This window comes from Ranitomeya variabilis, chromosome 6, assembly GCF_051348905.1.
Source record: "Ranitomeya variabilis isolate aRanVar5 chromosome 6, aRanVar5.hap1, whole genome shotgun sequence".
Classification (NCBI taxonomy): domain Eukaryota; kingdom Metazoa; phylum Chordata; class Amphibia; order Anura; family Dendrobatidae; genus Ranitomeya; species Ranitomeya variabilis.
In genome coordinates, this window is record NC_135237.1 from 348,465,799 (window position 1) to 348,484,789 (window position 18,991).

The window sequence follows — 18,991 nt, forward strand, 5'->3', positions numbered from 1 at the left end:
ATCCGTCTTGTGGTTGTTTCTTAATATTTATTTTCAGTTTAGAGTTAATGATAAGCTTGTGCCCTAGGGCGGGTCTGTTGGGGTGGTGTATGTGGTGCTCGGATTAGACATTGATAATGCAGACAGTGATCCCTCACTGACCTGCCCCCAAGTTTGCATAATGAATATACTAATGTGTGTATTTGAAAAAAAACATGTCACTCAATATGGTGGTGCCTGCGCACTCTCTCTCTTATCGGTTAGTGCCTATTATCTTCCTGTGTTTTAAAGAAAAAAAAAACACAACAACCACCATCAATATGGTGGCGGCATCGTGTTCTGGTAGCACTGTCGCCGGCTCGTTGCTGCAGCCAAAAAAATGTACACTTCAACAAATTGGTGCCGAAGGCAGCGATTGCGCAGTAGCACCTTTCGGCAGGAGTTAAATACTACTGTGCATGCGCCACCTCTGGCGCCATTTTGTAGTAGTGTAAATTTTTTTTTACAGACACTGTCTGTAGGTTGCTGAACACAATCCTGCTGACAGGTTCCCTTTAACATGGATCTGCAAGGTAATTTATAAAAAAAAGGAGCAATAGGTGACAAGTCAGGGAAGAAAAACAATAACCCATGAGCACAAGAGCCAGTAGGGCTACCACTATTATTCCTGTCTTGAGTGCAAAAAAGAAAAAAAAAAGACCATTTTCCAGCTGTTCTGGTTTAGGAGCAAGAACAAGTATTCCTTTTTCAGCAAAACTTTAAAACTCACCAGAGTGTACTTCTGACTCCTAGACAGCCGTCCACTCTCCAGCTGGTACATGTAGAGGAACACTTCAGCCTTGGGTGTGGATTCATCGATGAAGCGAATAACCTCGAGAGCGTGGTGAACATCGTCAAACTGTTCCTTCCTGTACACCCGCACTGCAGAGTGAGTCTCCTGGTGGGGAGGAAGGATTCCTTATATACAAAAACAAAAATAAAACAGAACTGAATTTAAAAATGATCGTACAACGTAAAAGAGGTGAAAGAAAAAAAACCATTTTCCCACCCATTTACCCTATGGGTTACACAATTTTAAATATATGACTCTTACAGACAAGTACAAATGTCTGTCTTTTTTCCTTTTTTTTTTTTTTTTCAGCCACTGTTAACCCCCTGGAGACTTGAACTTTTCGTATTGTAATATATGGTAAATTTACCAACCGCCTATGTGTTTCATAACCGTACAAACAGAGCAAAAATGGGAGCCTTCAGGTGACCACTGGCAACTTCGATAGGGTAGGGGGTGATGGACGAGGAAATGGACCCCCATCTGAAAAGTACTATTTAAATATTGCTGTCAGTAATTGACAGCAGCATCTAAGGGGTTAAACAGCAGACACCTAAACAAGCCCCAAGTGGCAGGGTGCTGTGTAACAGCCAGACTTCTTTTCTATGGAGCCTGCTCCGCTCCAGAGATTGCTCCATACACGTACTGTGGATGTCAGGAAAGGGTTAGAAGATGAGCTATGCTAAAGCTGTGGCAGTTTCTATCTAGAAGTGTAAAGGTGTCCTGATATAGGAAAGTGTCACCCAACATCTAACTAGGAATCAATGGCTTTATTAAAAGGAGTCGTCAGGGCAAAACGAGTAGTTTACAGGCGGCCTGGAACAGTAAAAACTAAACTAAGCGATACCTATGGACACCTGAATCCAGCACAGGCCGCTCTGTGGTCTATGCTTACACAGACAGGGCAGATGTTACCGTTCCATCAGCAACAGGACCACTGTGGCCCGTGATTGGCTGCAGCGGTTAGGCAATTTGAGTAGTGCGCCATCAGATGTTTTATGATGATACACTGCACCTGACGGCTGGTGGAACAGTGACATTACGCCTTCCTGTCTCTGCATACACCAAAGAGCGGTGAGTACTAACATGGGCGCCGTTAGGAGACTATCGTAGTTTGTCATTTTTACACATCCTGTCCTCTGGTAAAAGTTTTATTTTGCTAGGACAACCCCTTTAAGTGTCCTGTTCTGGTTATCTGATATTTTTATGTGACATAATATAGTTCAAGGGGTTGTCCACTACTTGGACAACCCCTTCTTGATCTAAATGTTTCGCCCTGATAAAAGACACAACAAACCTATATCCTCCCGTGCCGGCGGCGTTCCCGCAGTGGCAGTACTCGCAGTCCCGAGGCTCTCATGCAGTGCGGTGACATGTCACCCTGGCGTCACTGTCTCTGCCCTTGGACAAATCAAACATGAAGAGGAAGTTCGGGCTGCAGCTGATCTCTGACTTCCTCTTCATGTTCTATTCGACAGGAGGCGGGGACAGAGACGCCAGTGCTGATTGGGCGCCGAGGGTCACAGCAACAGCACGGCAGCCCCGGGGAGAGCAAGTGCTGACACAGTGGGAATGGCACCGGCACAGGAGGTGAGTATAAGACAAAAGTGGGGTATGAGACGTTGTGCAAGTAGCGAATAACTTCTTTAATGCATTGTGTGTTATCTTCTTACAGAAATCTACATCAGAAAATGGTATCAGTAGGGGGGGGGGGGGGTCAGGCAGCTGGAATAAAAAGATATCACCAATAGTGTCATGCTGCTGATAATCAGTAGGGGTTGGGCTTCTAGGACTGTAATGACCTGGTACATTCTCTCCAGAGCTGGAGGAGAAGCAATGCAGCCTCCACACTGTAGTGACGGCAGAGGATCGGGCACTGCGATACGTCACAAGGTAAAATACCCAAACATGCACCATCAGATCAGGCATTTTATACATTTTTATGAGGAGGCACTTCCGAAAGCATTTGCAAAATGTGAAACAAGCATAACCTTAAAGGGGTCGTCCAACATACAAAGTAATTTTCACCCTAAATCTCTATTTAACCCTTTAAATGACCAAGGCTTTTTTCAGTTTTTGTTTTTCGCCCCCCTCATTCCCAGAGCCATAGCTTTTTTATTTTCCCGTCAATATGGCGATGTGAGGGCTTATTTTTTGAAGGACGAGTTGTACTTTTGAAAGACATGTCGTGTACTAGAAAACAGGAAAATAATTCCAAGTGCGGTGAAATTGCAAAAAAAAAGTCATTATGATTCTCCAGGTCATTACGATTCTCCAGGTCATTACGAGTTCATAGACACCAAACATGTCTAGGTTCTTTTTTATCCAAGTGGTAAAAAAAAAAATCCAAACTTTGGTAAAAAAAAATAAAAAAAAAATATTGCGCAATTTTCCGATACCTGTAGCGTCTCCATTTTTTGTGATCTCGGGTTGGGTGAGGGCTTATTTTTGTGTGCCGAGCTGACATTTTTAATGATACCATTTTGGTGCAGATACGTTCTTTTCATCACCCGTTATGTAATTCTATAATGTAATTCAGGCGCTTTGACTTTTTCTCGCTACACCGTTTAGCGATCAGGTTAATCCCTTCTTTTTTTTTTTATTGATAGATCGGGCGATTCTGAATGTGGCGATACCAAATATGTGGAAGTTTGATTTTTGTTATTGTTTTATTTTGAATGGGGCGAAAGGGGGGAGGGGGGGTGATTTAAGAAATATGAGAAAAAAAAAAAAAAAATAATATATATATATATATATATATATATTAGAAGCTAGCTAGCTAGAAGCTGGCATAACCTGATCGGCTCTGCTACATAGGAGCGATGCTCAGATCACTCCTATATAGCTGAAATACAGCATTGCTATGAGTGCCAACCACAGGGTGGCGCTCACAGCAATTTGGCATTAACAACCATAGAGGTCTTCATTAGACGTCTGGTTGTCATACCGACGCACCGCTGACCCCCTGATCACGTGACGGGGGTCAGCGATGCGTGCATTTCCGGCTGGAAGCGCTACAGAAATTGCCGCTGTCAGAGTTTGACAACAGCATTTAACTAGTTAATAGGTGCAGGCACAACGCGATTCCACCCGCGCCTATTGCAGGCACATGTCAGCTGTTCAAAACAGCTGACATGTTGCGGCTTTGATGTGGGCTCACTGCCGGAGCCCACCTCAAATTGGGGGTTCTGCCACTGGACATACTAATCTGTCCGATGGCAGAAAGGGGTTAATGCCATAAACTAAACTATTTTCTAACATATTTGGATTAAAAACTCCCTATCCTTCCCTAACTACACTAAACAGCTTTTTTGTTTTATTTTACTACTTCATTTTTTGATACCGCTTCGTTTCAGAATCCCCAGTGCATGCTGGGATACTCAAAGCGTCATCAGAGGGCAAAGGCTGCACTGCAGTGGACCCTGCCGACTCCCTGGAACAAAGTAGATTTTAATGTTTTAGGCAAGATAAGCAACCTGACAATGGAGGAGAGTGAGTATGCAGAGTTAATTGAGGAGAGCTTGTGAGGTCCATGTCCAGCCACACTAGCTATTAAGACGGCTCTATAAAAGAAAATAGAAAACAAGGCATGTGCCAGTAACTCACAGTAGTGCATTAAGAGGGTCATCTCCATCTCAGCCTTTCATGGTAACTCCAAGCACTGATGGTGACACTACAGAGTCTGCTGAGGACCGCTAAGCCATGCTGGTTCCATACAGACAAATGGGAGTCATGGAAAATACTCAAGCTACTTACCAGGTAGCGGTGTTTTTCAGGAGCCCATGACAGCACTAACAAGAGAGGGGATCCGCATTTCAGGGACAGGAAACCTACAGAGATAAAAGGGCAGCACCTCTCTCCCGCATCAGTTGGATTACAGAGCATGAGAGGACCTCCTTTGGTTAGTAGCACATAAAAAATGAACACATCACCTTGTGACTAAACTTAGAAAATGTATATAAATAAGGGGTGATAAGCCATGTCAGCATAAAGGGAGGGAATATAGGAGTGCTGTCATGGGCTCCTGAAAAACACCGCTACCTGGTAAGTAGCTTGAGTATTTAGTCAGTCGCCATGACAGCACTAACGAGAGAATTACAGAGAAAAGAGTATTAGGGAGGGACTAATGCTTCCAGCACCCTTCTACCAAATTTGAGATCGTTGGAGCCACCCTGATCTAATCTATAATGTCTAAAGAAAGTAGATGGAGATGACCATGTGGCCGCCTTACATATATCCTCAATCGACACCTCCGATCTCTCTGCCCAGGAAGTCGCCATGGTCAGAGTAGAATGAGCTCTTATGCCTTCCGGGATTTCTAGGCCACCTACTGAATAAGCCAAAGAAATTGCATCCCTAATCCATCTACCTAAGGTGTTTTTGGACACCCTAAACCCCTTACTGACTCCCTGAAAGGATATGAATAAAGAATTATCTTTTTTCCAGGGGTCTGTTAAAGCTATATACCTAAGTAGACATCTTTTGACATCTAATGAATGGAGTTTAACTTCTTTTTGATTTTTAGGATTAGGACAAAAAGTTGGGAGATTTATTTCCTGTAGTCTGTGGAACTTTGACGCTACCTTCGGAAGATAAAGGGGATCAGTTCTTAATACTACCCTATCTTCTCTAAACTGAATGTATGGAGGCTGCCTAGAGAGGGCTTGTAAGTCACTAACTCTCCTTGCTGACGTAAGAGCGACCAAAAGAGCTGTTTTCAAGGACAGGACTTTTACAGTGACAGATTCTAAAGGTTCAAAGGGGGCTTCCGTCAAAGCTGTAAGAACCAAGTTTAAGGCTAGATTTCTCTTAACCATGGGTCTTGATCTAGCCGCTGCTTTGACAAATCTAGCAATCCAATAATTGTTAGCTAAATTACAACTGAATAAAGCCCCTAAAGCTGACACATGGACTCTCACGGTACTTGTAGCTAGCACCATCTCTAGACCTCTCTGCAGGAACTCCAGAATCTTAGTGATATTGACTTTTTGACCCATCTCGGATCCTGACACCGCCAAGAACTTTCTCCAGACCCTAACATAGATATTTGTTGTGGAAAAAACAACAAATAAAATAATACTTATTTTAATAAATTAATACTTTTTAATAAAGTATTAATAAGACCTTGTGAAAAACCCTTTTTCTTTAGTAATGACCCTTCAAATCCCACGCCGTCAGATGTAAATTGGACACTCGTGGATGGAGAATTGGACCCTGGGAGAGAAGGTCTGGGAGTTCTGGGAGAATCCAAGGCTGAGAAATGGACATTTTCCTCAGCCACGGAAACCACGGCCTCCTGGGCCAGAACGGCGCTATCAGGATTACTGGAGTTCTGTCCTCCCAAATCTTCCTCAGAACAATCGGGATTAAATTCAATGGGGGAAAGGCATAAGCCATATTGAAGTGCCATGGAATTAGGAGGGCGTCCACCGCGTACGAATTGTCTCTGGGGTTTAGGGAGCAAAACCGGTGACACTTTTTGTTCTCCTTGCTGGCGAAGAGGTCTATATCTGGGCTTCCCCAAAGAAGTGTGATCTGGTCGAAGATGATGGAGGACCCAATCTCCTTGTCCGAGTTTCCTGCGACTTAGGTAATCGGCCATGATGTTGTGTTTTCCCTTTATATGAAGCGATGTGAGTGACAGTAGATGAGTTTCGGCTATCTGAAAGATACGACCCGCCACTTCCATTAAAGATCTGGATCGGGTTCCCCCCTGATGGTTAATATAAGCTACAGTTACCTGATTGTCTGAAAATAGCCTGACGTGTTGGCCCTGTAAGGACATAAGGAAATGACTCAGAGCTCGTTCTACTGCCAACAACTCTTTAAGGTTAGAGGACAACTCTTGTTCGGAATGTGACCAAACACCCCGGACCCACAAATCACCCATATGTGCTCCCCATCCCCTGGGGCTAGCATCTGTGGTCACCACTCGAGATATATGGTTTATCCAGGGAACACCTGTACGCAGGTTTGGCGTGTTCAACCACCAACGTAAGGACTGAACAGAGACCTCAGACAAGGAAAAGGTACTATCCAGGTGGCCGTCCAACAGATGAGTATTACACAATAACTCCCACTGTAGGACTCTGGTGTGGAATTGGGCCCAAAGAACTGCCGGGATACACGATGTGAGTGAGCCCAACAGTGACATCGCCCCACTTAATGTTGTTATCAATGGATTATTAACAACCTTAAGTATTTGCCGTTTAATTTTTTCTACCTTTGTATCCGGGAGACGGCATTCCTGCAATCTTGAGTCTAATATGAGACCCAGGAATTCCTAAACCTCTAGAGGTTGTAAGCGAGATTTTTTAACCCCTTCCCGACATTTGACGTACTATCCCGTCGAGGTGGGGTGGGCCCGTATGACCGCCGACGGGATAGTACGTCATAGCCGATCGGCCGCGCTCACGGGGGGAGCGCGGCCGATCGCGGCCGGGGGCCGGCTGCATATCGCAGCTGACATCCGGCACTATGTGCCAGGAGCGGTCACGGACCGCCCCCGGCACATTAACCCCCAGCACACCGCGATCAAACATGATCGCGATGTGCCGGCGATGCAGGGAAGCATCGCGCAGGGAGGGGGCTCCCTGCGGGCTTCCCTGAGCCCCCCGCAGCAACGCGATGTGATCGCGTTGCTGCGAGGGTCTTACCTCCCTCCCTGCCTGCTCCAGACCCGGATCCAAGATGGCCGCGGATCCGGGTCCTGCAGGGAGGGAGGTGGCTTCACAGACGCCTGCTCAGAGCAGGCACTGTGAAGCAGCCTGTACTTCTCGCAGATCGGTGATCTGTCAGAGTGCTATGCAAACTGACAGATCACCGATCTGTATTGTCCCCCCCTGGGGCAAAGTAAAAAAGTAAAAAAAAAAATTTCCAAATGTGTAAAAAAAAATAAAAAAAAATATTCCAAAATAATGAAAAAAAAAAAAAAAATATTATTCCCATAAATACATTTCTTTATCTAAATTAAAAAAACAAAACAATAAAAGTACACATATTTAGTATCGCCACGTCCGTAATGACCCAACCTATAAAACTGCCACACTAGTTAACCCCTTCAGTAAACACCGTAAGAAAAAAAAACAAAAAACGAGGCAAAAAACAACGCTTTATTACCATACCGCCGAACAAAAAGTGGAATAACACGCGATCAAAAAGACTGATATAAATATCCATGGTACCGCTGAAAACGTCATCTTGTCCCGCAAAAACAAGCCGCCATACAGCATCATCAGCAAAAAAATAAAAAAGTTATAGTCCTGAGAATAAAGCGATACCAAAATAATTATTTTTTCTATAAAATAGTTTTTATCGTATAAAAGCGCCAAAACATAAAAAAATGATATAAATGAGATATCGCTGTAATCATACTGACCCGACGAATAAAACTGCTTTATCAATTTTACCAAACCCGGAACGGTATAAACGCCTCTCCCAAAAGAAATTCATGAATAGCAGGTTTTTGGTCATTCTGCCTCACAAAAATCGGAATAAAAAGCGATCAAAAACGGTCACGTGTCCGAAAATGTTACCAATAAAAACGTCAACTCGTCCCGCAAAAAACAAGACCTCACATGACTCTGTGGAGCAAATGTGGAAAAATTATAGGTCTCAAAATGTGGAGACGCAATAACTTTTTTGCTATAAAAAGCGTCGCTGGTTTCACACTTGCGTTTTTGTCTGCAGCGTTTTTTGCACAAAAAAACGCATGCGTTTTTTCCCTATATTTAACATTGAAAACGCATGCGGTTTTTTTGTACGCGTTTGGTCGCGTTTTCAAACGCATGCGGTTTTTTTCTGCATGCGTTCATTTTCAGAAATACAACCTGCAGTATTTTCTTGCGTTTTTAAGCACATGCGTTTGCGTTAAAAACGCATGCATTTTTATCGAAAAAAACAGAAAACACACTGAAAAGCCACCCACCACCATCAAGGTGATAAAGGGATCCAAACCCTAACCCTACCCCTAACCTCACCCCTAACCGTTTAATGAACATTTTCTGACAGTCATAGTGCCACGTATTTCAGTGCCACGTATTTCAGTGCCACGTATTTCAGTGCCACGTATTTCAGTGCCACGTATTTCAGTGCCACGTATTTCAGTGCCACGTATTTCAGTGCCACGTATCACGTATTTCAGTGCCACGTGTTTCAGTGCCACGTATTTCAGTGCCACGTATCACGTATTTCAGTGCCACATATTTTAGTACCACGTATTTCAGTTGTACGTATTTCAGTGCCACGTATTTCAGTGCCACGTATTTCAGTGCCACGTATCACGTATTTCAGTGCCATGTGTTTCAGTGCCACGTATTTAAGTGCCACGTATCACATATTTCAGTGCCACGTATTTCAGTGCCACGTATTTCAGTGCCACGTATTTCAGTGCCACGTATCACGTATTTCAGTGCCATGTGTTTCAGTGCCACGTATTTAAGTGCCACGTATCACATATTTCAGTGCCACGTATTTCAGTGCCACGTATTTCAGTGCCACGTATTTCAGTGCCACGTATTTCAGTGCCACGTATTTCAGTGCCACGTGTTTCAGTGCCACGTATTTAAGTGCCACGTATCACGTATTTCAGTGCCACGTATTTCAGTGCCACGTATTTCAGTGCCACGTATTTCAGTGCCACGTATTTCAGTGCCACGTATTTCAGTGCCACGTATCACGTATTTCAGTGCCACGTATTTCAGTGCCACGTATTTAAGTGCCACGTATCACGTATTTCAGTGCCACGTATTTCAGTGCCACGTATTTCAGTGCCACGTATTTCAGTCACGTTTAGGGTTAGGGTTAGGGTTAGGGCTAGGGTTGGAGGTAAAGTTAGGGTTGGGGCTAAAGTTAGGGTTGGGGCTAAAGTTAGGGTTTGGATTACATTTACGTTTGGATTAGGGTTGGGATTAGAATTATGGGTGTGTCAGGGCTAGGGGTGTGGTTAGGGTTACCGTTGGGATTAGGGTTAGGGGTGTGTTTGGGTTAGGGTTTCAGGTAGAATTGGGGGGTTTCCACTGTCCAGGCACATCAGGGGCTCTCCAAGCGCGACATGGCGTCCAATCTCAATTCCAGCCAATTCTGCGTTGAAAAAGTAAAACAGTGCTCCTTCCCTTCCGAGCTCTCCCGTGCGCCCAAAAAGGGGTTTACCCCAACATATGTGTTATCAGCGTACTCGGGACAAATTGAACAACAACTTCTGGGGTCCAAGTTCTCTTGTTATCCTTAGGAAAATAAAAATTTGGGGGGCTAAAAATCATTTTTGTGGGAAAAAAAAGATGTTTTATTTTCACGGCTCTGCATTATAAACTGTAGTGAAACACTTGGGGGTTCAAAGTTCTCACAACACATCTAGATAAGTTCCTTGGGAGGTCTAGTTTCCAATATGGGGTCACTTGTGGGGGGTTTGTACTGTTTGGGTACATCAGGGGCTCTGCAAATGCAACGTGACGCCTGCAGACCAATCCATTTAAGGCTGCATTCCAAATGGCGCTCCTTCCCTTCCGAGCTCTGTCATGCGCCCAAACAGTGGTTCCCCCCGACATATGGGGTATCAGCGTACTCAGGACAAATTGGACAACAACTTTTGGGGTCTAATTTATCCTGTTACCCTTGTGAAAATACAAAACTGGGGGCTAAAAAATCATTTTTGTGAAAAAAAAAAAAGAATTTTTATTTTCACGGCTCTGCGTTATAATCTGTAGTGAAACACTTGGGGGTTCAAAGCTCTCAAAACACATCTAGATAAGTTCCTTAGGGGGTCTACTTTCCAAAATGGTGTCACTTGTAGGGAGTTTCAATGTTTAGGCACATCAGGGGCTCTCCAAACGCAACATGGCGTCCCATCTCAATTCCAGTCAATTTTGCATTGAAAAGTCAAATGGCGCTCCTTCCCTTCCAAGCTCTGCCATGCGCCCAAACAATGGTTTACACCCACATATGGGGTATCAGCGTACTCAGGACAAATTGCACAACATTTTTTGGGGTCCAATTTCTTCTCTTACCCTTGGGAAAATAAAAAATTGGGGGCGAAAAGATCATTTTTGTGAAAAAATATGATTTTTTATTTTTACGGCTCTGCATTATAAACTTCTGTGAAGCACTTGGTGGGTCAAAGTGCTCACCACACATCTAGATAAGTTCCTTAGGGGGTCTACTTTCCAAAATGGTGTCACTTGTAGGGAGTTTCAATGTTTAGGCACATCAGGGGCTCTCCAAACGCAACATGGCGTCCCATCTCAATTCCAGTCAATTTTGCATTGAAAAGTCAAATGGCGCTCCTTCCCTTCCAAGCTCTGCCATGCGCCCAAACAATGGTTTACACCCACATATGGGGTATCAGCGTACTCAGGACAAATTGCACAACATTTTTTGGGGTCCAATTTCTTCTCTTACCCTTGGGAAAATAAAAAATTGGGGGCGAAAAGATCATTTTTGTGAAAAAATATGATTTTTTATTTTTACGGCTCTGCATTATAAACTTCTGTGAAGCACTTGGTGGGTCAAAGTGCTCACCACACATCTAGATAAGTTCCTTAGGGGGTCTACTTTCCAAAATGGTGTCACTTGTAGGGAGTTTCAATGTTTAGGCACATCAGGGGCTCTCCAAACGCAACATGGCGTCCCATCTCAATTCCAGTCAATTTTGCATTGAAAAGTCAAATGGCGCTCCTTCCCTTCCAAGCTCTGCCATGCGCCCAAACAATGGTTTACACCCACATATGGGGTATCAGCGTACTCAGGACAAATTGCACAACATTTTTTGGGGTCCAATTTCTTCTCTTACCCTTGGGAAAATAAAAAATTGGGGGCGAAAAGATCATTTTTGTGAAAAAATATGATTTTTTATTTTTACGGCTCTGCATTATAAACTTCTGTGAAGCACTTGGTGGGTCAAAGTGCTCACCACACATCTAGATAAGTTCCTTAGGGGGTCTACTTTCCAAAATGGTGTCACTTGTAGGGAGTTTCAATGTTTAGGCACATCAGGGGCTCTCCAAACGCAACATGGCGTCCCATCTCAATTCCAGTCAATTTTGCATTGAAAAGTCAAATGGCGCTCCTTCCCTTCCAAGCTCTGCCATGCGCCTAAACAATGGTTTACACCCACATATGGGGTATCATCGTACTCAGGACAAATTGTACAACAACTTTGGGGGTCCATTTTCTCCTGTTACCCTTGGTAAAATAAAACAAATTGGAGCTGAAATAAATTTTGTGTGAAAAAAAGTTAAATGTTCATTTTTATTTAAACATTCCAAAAATTCCTGTGAAACACCTGAAGGGTTAATAAACTTCTTGAATGTGGTTTTGAGCACCTTGAGGGGTGCAGTTTTTAGAATGGTGTCACACTTGAGTATTTTCTATCATATAGACCCCTCAAAATGACTTCAAATGAGATGTGGTCCCTAAAAAAAAATGGTGTTGTAAAAATGAGAAATTGCTGGTCAACTTTTAACCCTTATAACTCCGTCACAAAAAAAAATTTTGGTTCCAAAATTGTACTGATGTAAAGTAGACATGTGGGAAATGTTACTTATTAAGTATTTTGCGTGACATATGTCTGTGATTTAAGGGCACAAAAATTCAAAGTTGGAAAATTGCAAAATTTTCAAAATTTTCGCCAAATTTCCATTTTTTTCACAAATAAACGCAAGTTATATCGAATAAATTTTACAGTTAACATGAAGTACAATATGTCACGAGAAAACAATGTCAGAATCGCCAAGATCCGTCAAAGCGTTCCAGAGTTATAGCCTCATAAAGGGACAGTGGTCAGAATTGTAAAAATTGGCCCGGTCATTAACGTGCAAACCACCCTTGGGGGTGAAGGGGTTAAAATTAATAATCCAACCCAAACTTTGTAAGGCTGTAATTACTTTCGCTAGTTGGGCTGAGCAGTGTGACTCTGAGTTCCCTATTATTAATAGATCATCTAGATATGGGACCACTAGAATATCCTGTTCATGAAGATGTGCCATGACCTCCACCATTATCTTTGTGAACACCCGAGGAGCAACTGCAACACCAAAGGGGAGTGTTCTGTATTGGAAGTGTTTAACCATCCCGTCTAGTAAGACTGCTACTCTTAAATACCGCTGGTGATCTGCGTGTATAGGGACATGGTAATAGGCGTTTTTAAGATCTAGGACGACCATAAAACACTTGTCAAACAATAGCTTTATTGCTGTTTTGACGGACTCCATTTTAAATGATTGTACCCATAAGAATCTGTTCAGGCCCTTGAGGTTGATGATGGTGTGAAAGGAATTGTCTGGCTTTTTGATCAGAAAGAGTGAGGAATAAAATCCTTTACCCCTTTGTGCTTCAGGAACCTCCACCAATACGCCGAATAGGTGCGCCCCCTCACACGGAATGCTGCATAACTTTGATCTGGCCTGCATGTCCCCCTGCCAACATTTCAGCCAGATGGCTCTACGGGCTGAATTAGAAAGGGCCGCTGATCTGGCTGCCAATTTCACAGAATCTGCAGGGAGATATACATCACTAAGTGAACTTTCTCAGCGATCACTTACCCCTATAATGACTGAGTGGTACCGTAGATTGCGGGGGGACCCTCTCAGCCATTGTAACATCTTTAAGGCTTGAGGTTTTTCCGGCTCTATCACCTCCAGGACGACTACTGCCACTAGACCGCTGCTGGGTGCTGTTTGGGGCTTCTCCAGGGATTGACACTGTTGCTCAGATTGCAACGGTTCCTGTGACTCCATTGTAACAACGGATAGGAAGCATGTGGTAGCCCGTACAAAATCCTTAAATAGCCGGCCCCTCTAGGTACCTCCCACAGATGGGGTCAGCAGATTAATCCAGGTGAACTGCCTGGTACTATGCATATGAGAGGCCCCTCCCCCAGAAGTCCGCCCGCATATCGGAATATACACAGCTGAGCCATATATGTTTAACGGCCTCACCTGTCTCCTGAACCGCCCCGCACCTCTCCGCTGTGTGCTGCAGGGCGCCGCCATCTTCCTTGCCCTGGCTCAACCGCGCATGTGCCGCGCGTCATCAGTCCCCGCCAGTCACCTGATGCCGCCATCATCACCACCGCGGCCCTACCACGCATGCGCCGCGCGTCATCAGCGCTCGCCGGTCACCTGACGCCGCATCATCACCGCCGCGGTCCTACTGCGCATGCGCCGACCATTATCAGCGCTCGCTGGCCCGTCCACTACCGCTTTACACAGCGTACACATGGCGGACACTCTAATTGGTACGCTGATCACGCTGCGCCCCGTGCCCCCACCGCCGCCAGTTCCGTCGCAGGACTTCGGGGACAGGCCTCCCACCATACATACCTGTACCAGCGGCGATGGGACACTCTAAAGCCAGCACTCCCCCTGAAGGCTGCCTTCGTCTGCTGCTGCCTACCCCCACAGCCCTCTGTGGTGTGGCACCTCCAGCACACCGGACACGATAGAGGAAGGGGCCCCCGCTTCCGGAACCGGCCTGCCGAGCCTGGGTATTATCTTCAGTCTTCACCTTTCTTCTTAAGGCAAGTCTGTAGGGTCCCCTGTCAGGGACAGGAAATCAACTGATGAGGGAGAGAGGTGCCGCCCTTTTATCTCTGTAGGTTTCCTGTCCCTGAAGGGCGGATCCCCTCTCTCGTTAGTGCTGTCATGGCGACTGAATAAAAGCGTAGTGTGCAGTGCCAACGCTCATTCATTTCTATAGGAGCCACAGAACCAGCATGGCTCAGCGGCCCTCATGCCATTCTGCAGCTTCATCTCCAGTGGACGGAGTTACTCCTGTCTCAGCCACAAAGATCCCGTCACAGGCTGAGATGGGAATAATCTTTTAACCCCAGAAATACTCAGCATCACACGGATCACAACATCAATGTGGATAACAAAACGTTCTTATTCATTTGGAGACTGATTACCAAGAAGCACTTTCCATACAAGTATTCGGTACATGGATGGGAGGGGGAACCTCTGACAGAAGGTGCAAAGTTTCTCAATATCTGTGGAGACAGGAAGAGATTAAAAAAAAAAAAAAAACAAGTGTCACTCCACTGCTCAGATGTTTTTTATCTCACACTTCTGGGTATTTACTACACCACTAGGGATGAATAGCTTCGGATAACTCCTTAATAGCTATAGCGCTTACCGAATAGCTGCATCGGGAACCCGGATACCTGGAGCGCGCCGGCTGATCAGCTGTCCGGTGCCGCGGCTGTTTCACTGTCACAAGACATGCATGGAGAGCCTGTGTGTTGTGACTGTCACACAGCTGCGACACATGCAGCTGATTATCGGGAGCGCTCCAGGTATCCTTGTAGCCCTAAAGCCATTATTATTTATTATTATTATAATTTATTTATATAGCGCCATTAATTCCATGGTGCTGTACATGTCAAAAGGGGTTACATACAGGGTTATAGATATCGTTAACAGTAAATAAATTTAGTGACAGACTGGTACAGAGGAGAGAGGACCCTGTCCTTGCGGACTTACATTCTACAGGATAATGGGGAAGAGACAGGAGGTCAGTGTGCTGCAGCACTGGGGGTGGTGAGGCGGCAGCTCTGATGGTGGTGAGGTGGCAGCTCAGGTGGTTGGTGAGGTGGCAGCTCTGGGGGTGGCGACATGACAGTGGCTCGGGTGGTGGTGAGGTGGCAGCTCCGGTGGTTGGTGAGGTGGCAGAATGGTTATTGCAGGCTGTAGGCTTTCCTGAAGAGACGGGTTTTCAGGTTCCGTCTGAAGGATCCGAGGGTGGTGGATAATTGGACGTATTGAGGCATGGAATTCCAGAGGATGGGGGATATTCGGGAGAAATCTTGGAGGTGGTTGTGTGAGGAACGAATAAGTCTGGGAGGAGAGTAGGAGGATCGGAGATTACGTGAGGGAAGGTATTGGGAGATTAGTTCAGAGATATAGGGAGGGGACAGGTTGTGGATGGCTTTGTAGATCAGTGTTAGTAGTTTGAACTGGATTCGTTAAGGAATTGGGAGCCAGTGGAGGGATTTGCAGAGGGGTGAAGGAGGGGAGTGGTGAGGAGAGAGGTGGATTAGCCGGGCAGCAGAGTTGAGGATAGACTGTAGTAGTGCAAGGGAGTTAGCGGGGAGGCCACAGAGGAGGGTGTTACAGTAATCGAGGCGGGAGATGATGAGATAAGGAGTTATCCGAAGCTATTTGCTCATCCATATACACTACGCATGTAACAGGTGACAGAAGCCTTTTTGCCTACTTCCACATAAGGATAGTAAGGATTATCTGATACCCCAGAACCCATTTTGGTTTCTTTATGGATGGATTTTTTAATCCATCCTTATTCTGTAACGCCAGATCCTTACCCCACCGGTCATCCTTCAACAAGATCTCCAAGGATTTCTTCTCCTCCACACCACGAAATCCAACTTTTTCATAATACACAGAGCGGAAATTTCTCTGAGTGTCTTCAGCCATGTTTCATGCTAGAGAAGGAAATAATACATGGGATTACCAGGGAAAATGATACAGCCCACAGAGGCGACTCTGGTGCCAGCACTGAGATGAAGGCTTCACTGTAGCAGCTTCAAGACCTGTAACTATGGGGAGTACTCAGAGATGGGTACGGTCAGAGGGCTGCCCTTACACCGTGCTACCTGTCCATTCTGTATGGAGAGTTTATGCCTCTTAATGATCGATGCTGCCCCTACATTAGATTACATATTCTATTACACTACAGGAAATATTGCAAAAGGGCTGGCATCCATGTTACAGGGGACGGTACGGAGATGGTATCCATGTTACAGATGACGGTACGGGGATAACACCCTTGGTACGGGGGACGGTACCGAGATGTCACCCTTGGTACGGGGGACGGTGCGGGGATGGCACCCTTGGTGCGGGGATGGCACCCTTGGTGCAGGGGACGGCACCCTTGGTACGGGGGACGGCGCGGGGACGGCACCCTTGGTACGGGGGATGGCGCGGGGATGGCACCCTTGGTACGGGGGACGGCGCGGGGATGGCACCCTTGGTACGGGGGACGGCGCGGGAATGGCACCCTTGGTACGGGGGGACGGCACGGGGATGGCACCCTTGGTACGGGGGACGGCGCGGGGATGGCACCCTTGGTACGGGGGGACGGTACGGGGATGGCACCCTTGGTACACTGCTATGGAGAAGCCTGTGGCTGGGAGGCACATTACCAGGGGGGCCTGTGCTGTACACGGCTATGGAGAAGCCTGACTGTGGCTGGGGGGCACATTATCAGGGGGGGCCTGTGTTGTACACTGCTATGGAGAAGCCTGACTGTGGCTGGGGGGCACATTACCAGGGGGGGCTGTGCTGTACACTGCTATGGAGAAGCCTGACTGTGGCTGGGGGGCACATTACCAGGGGGGGGGGCTGTGCTGTACACTGCTATGGAGAAGCCTGACTGTGGCTGGGGGGCACATTACCAGGGGGGGGGGCTGTGCTGTACACTGCTATGGAGAAGCCTGACTGTGGCTGGGGGGCACATTAACAGGGGGGGGCTGTGCTGTACACTGCTATGGGGAAGCCTGACTCTGGCTGGGGGGCACATTAACAGGGGGGCTGTGCTGTACACTGCTTAGTCTGATAGTATACAGACATGGGTCACTCACTAGCACTGTGGCCGCAGATGGCGGACAGGCACACGGCTCCGTCCTCTCCTCAGCCCCTAGACATTCGCCGCCGCCTCCTGCGTTTCACGCTGATGTTTACTTCCCGGCTGGCAGACGGTGGCTGAGGAGGAACAAACCTCCTCTGTGCAAATCGGGGAGACGGGGTGGAATGACGCTGCGGAGGAGCAGGGAGGGATTGGGGGAATGGACAGCAGCTGATATTGGCAATGGTCACCCGGGCCATGTTTCCGATAGCTGGGCGGGCTTAGAGCGTGACTAACCAGAATCCACGCCCCTTCCTCAGTATCGGCGCAGACACTTGCAGGCTTCCCTGCTGGAGCTGTAACCGTCTGCCTATTGGTTGGAACCTAGAAATGTCCTCAGCCCAGTGGAGAAGAGACCAGGAGGACACTGTGATAAGAGCAGACTGATAAGTGGTCACCGCTGCGCTCATCCGTAGCGACATTTTCTGTCAGTACTACCTGCTAACACTAGAGGGCGCTCGTTGCCCGTGACACAGAAGAGAACACACAGGTGCCAGTGATGGGCTAGTAAGGAGAATCGGATTTGCAGCTGTTTTCAATACGGTTTACACTACCATGTAAACCTATGGAAAACCAGATCAGCAGTGCACATGCTGCGGAAAATACCACGCGGAAACGCTGCAATGTATTTTCTGCTGCATGTCATTTCTTTGTGCAGATTCCGCAGCGTTTTACACCTGCTCCTCAATAGGAATCCGTAGGTGTAAAACCGCAGATGAAATCCAGAAAAAAACGCAGGAAATCCGCGGTTCATCCGCAGGTAAAACGCAGCGCCTTTAACCTTCAGATTTTTCAAAAATGGAGCGGAAAATTCCGCACACGAATCCGCAACGTGGGCACATAGCCTTAGGATGCGTGTCCACTGTCTGGATTGACATCGCTTTGGCCGGAGCGGAAAACCCACGCTGCCCCCCTTCTGTATGCGCTGTGATTCCGGATGTGTTCATTGCACACATTCGGAATCACCGCACCCTATACATAGGACCCCGTTATTTACCTTGCAGCGATGGAGCGTCGCCGCAAGGTAAACAGACATACTGCGTTCTAAAAAGACGGGTCTCTGCAAGATAAATTTCACCCCTACAATGTATGTGATTCCAAACAGTTCAATTAACACATGCAGAATCACCTGCGTTTAATAGCCAGCAGTGGACATGTGCTGTGTCCAAAGCCCTGCCTGAGGCCGGATTCACACGTCAGTGGCTCCGGTATGTGTGGTGAGTTTCCTCACGTACCGGAGACAATGACACACGTAGACACATTAAAATCAATGTGTCTCTGCAGATGTCAGCGTGTTTTCACGGACCGTGTGTCCGTGTGCAAAACACGGAGACATGTCAATGTTCGTGGCAGCGCACAGATCACACGGGCCCATTAAAGTCAATGGGTGCGTGTAAACACGTACCGCACACGGATGCCGTCCGTGTGCTATCCGTGTGCTTTTTTTAAAGTCATAGGGTTAAAATTGAAACAAATTGTTTCAATACACAGACACGGACGATAAACACGGACACACGGATAGCACACGGATGACACACAGGCTACGTG

General features: G+C 46.4%; 1 protein-coding gene across 1 annotated transcript in view; it reads right to left on the bottom strand.

Moving 5' to 3' along the window:
- The window catches only part of TBC1D7 (TBC1 domain family member 7), a 46,755-nt gene extending 29,130 nt beyond the window's left edge, over positions 1-17,625 (bottom strand). The window contains exons 1-4 of the mRNA XM_077269908.1: positions 17,400-17,625; positions 16,122-16,241; positions 14,709-14,789; positions 749-936 (exon numbers count right to left, since the gene is read on the bottom strand). Of these exons, the coding sequence (XP_077126023.1) occupies positions 749-936; positions 14,709-14,789; positions 16,122-16,233 (381 nt within the window). The 5' untranslated portion in view covers positions 16,234-16,241; positions 17,400-17,625. The remainder of the gene's footprint in view (positions 1-748; positions 937-14,708; positions 14,790-16,121; positions 16,242-17,399) is intronic.
- Between the last annotated feature and the right edge of the window lie 1,366 nt (positions 17,626-18,991).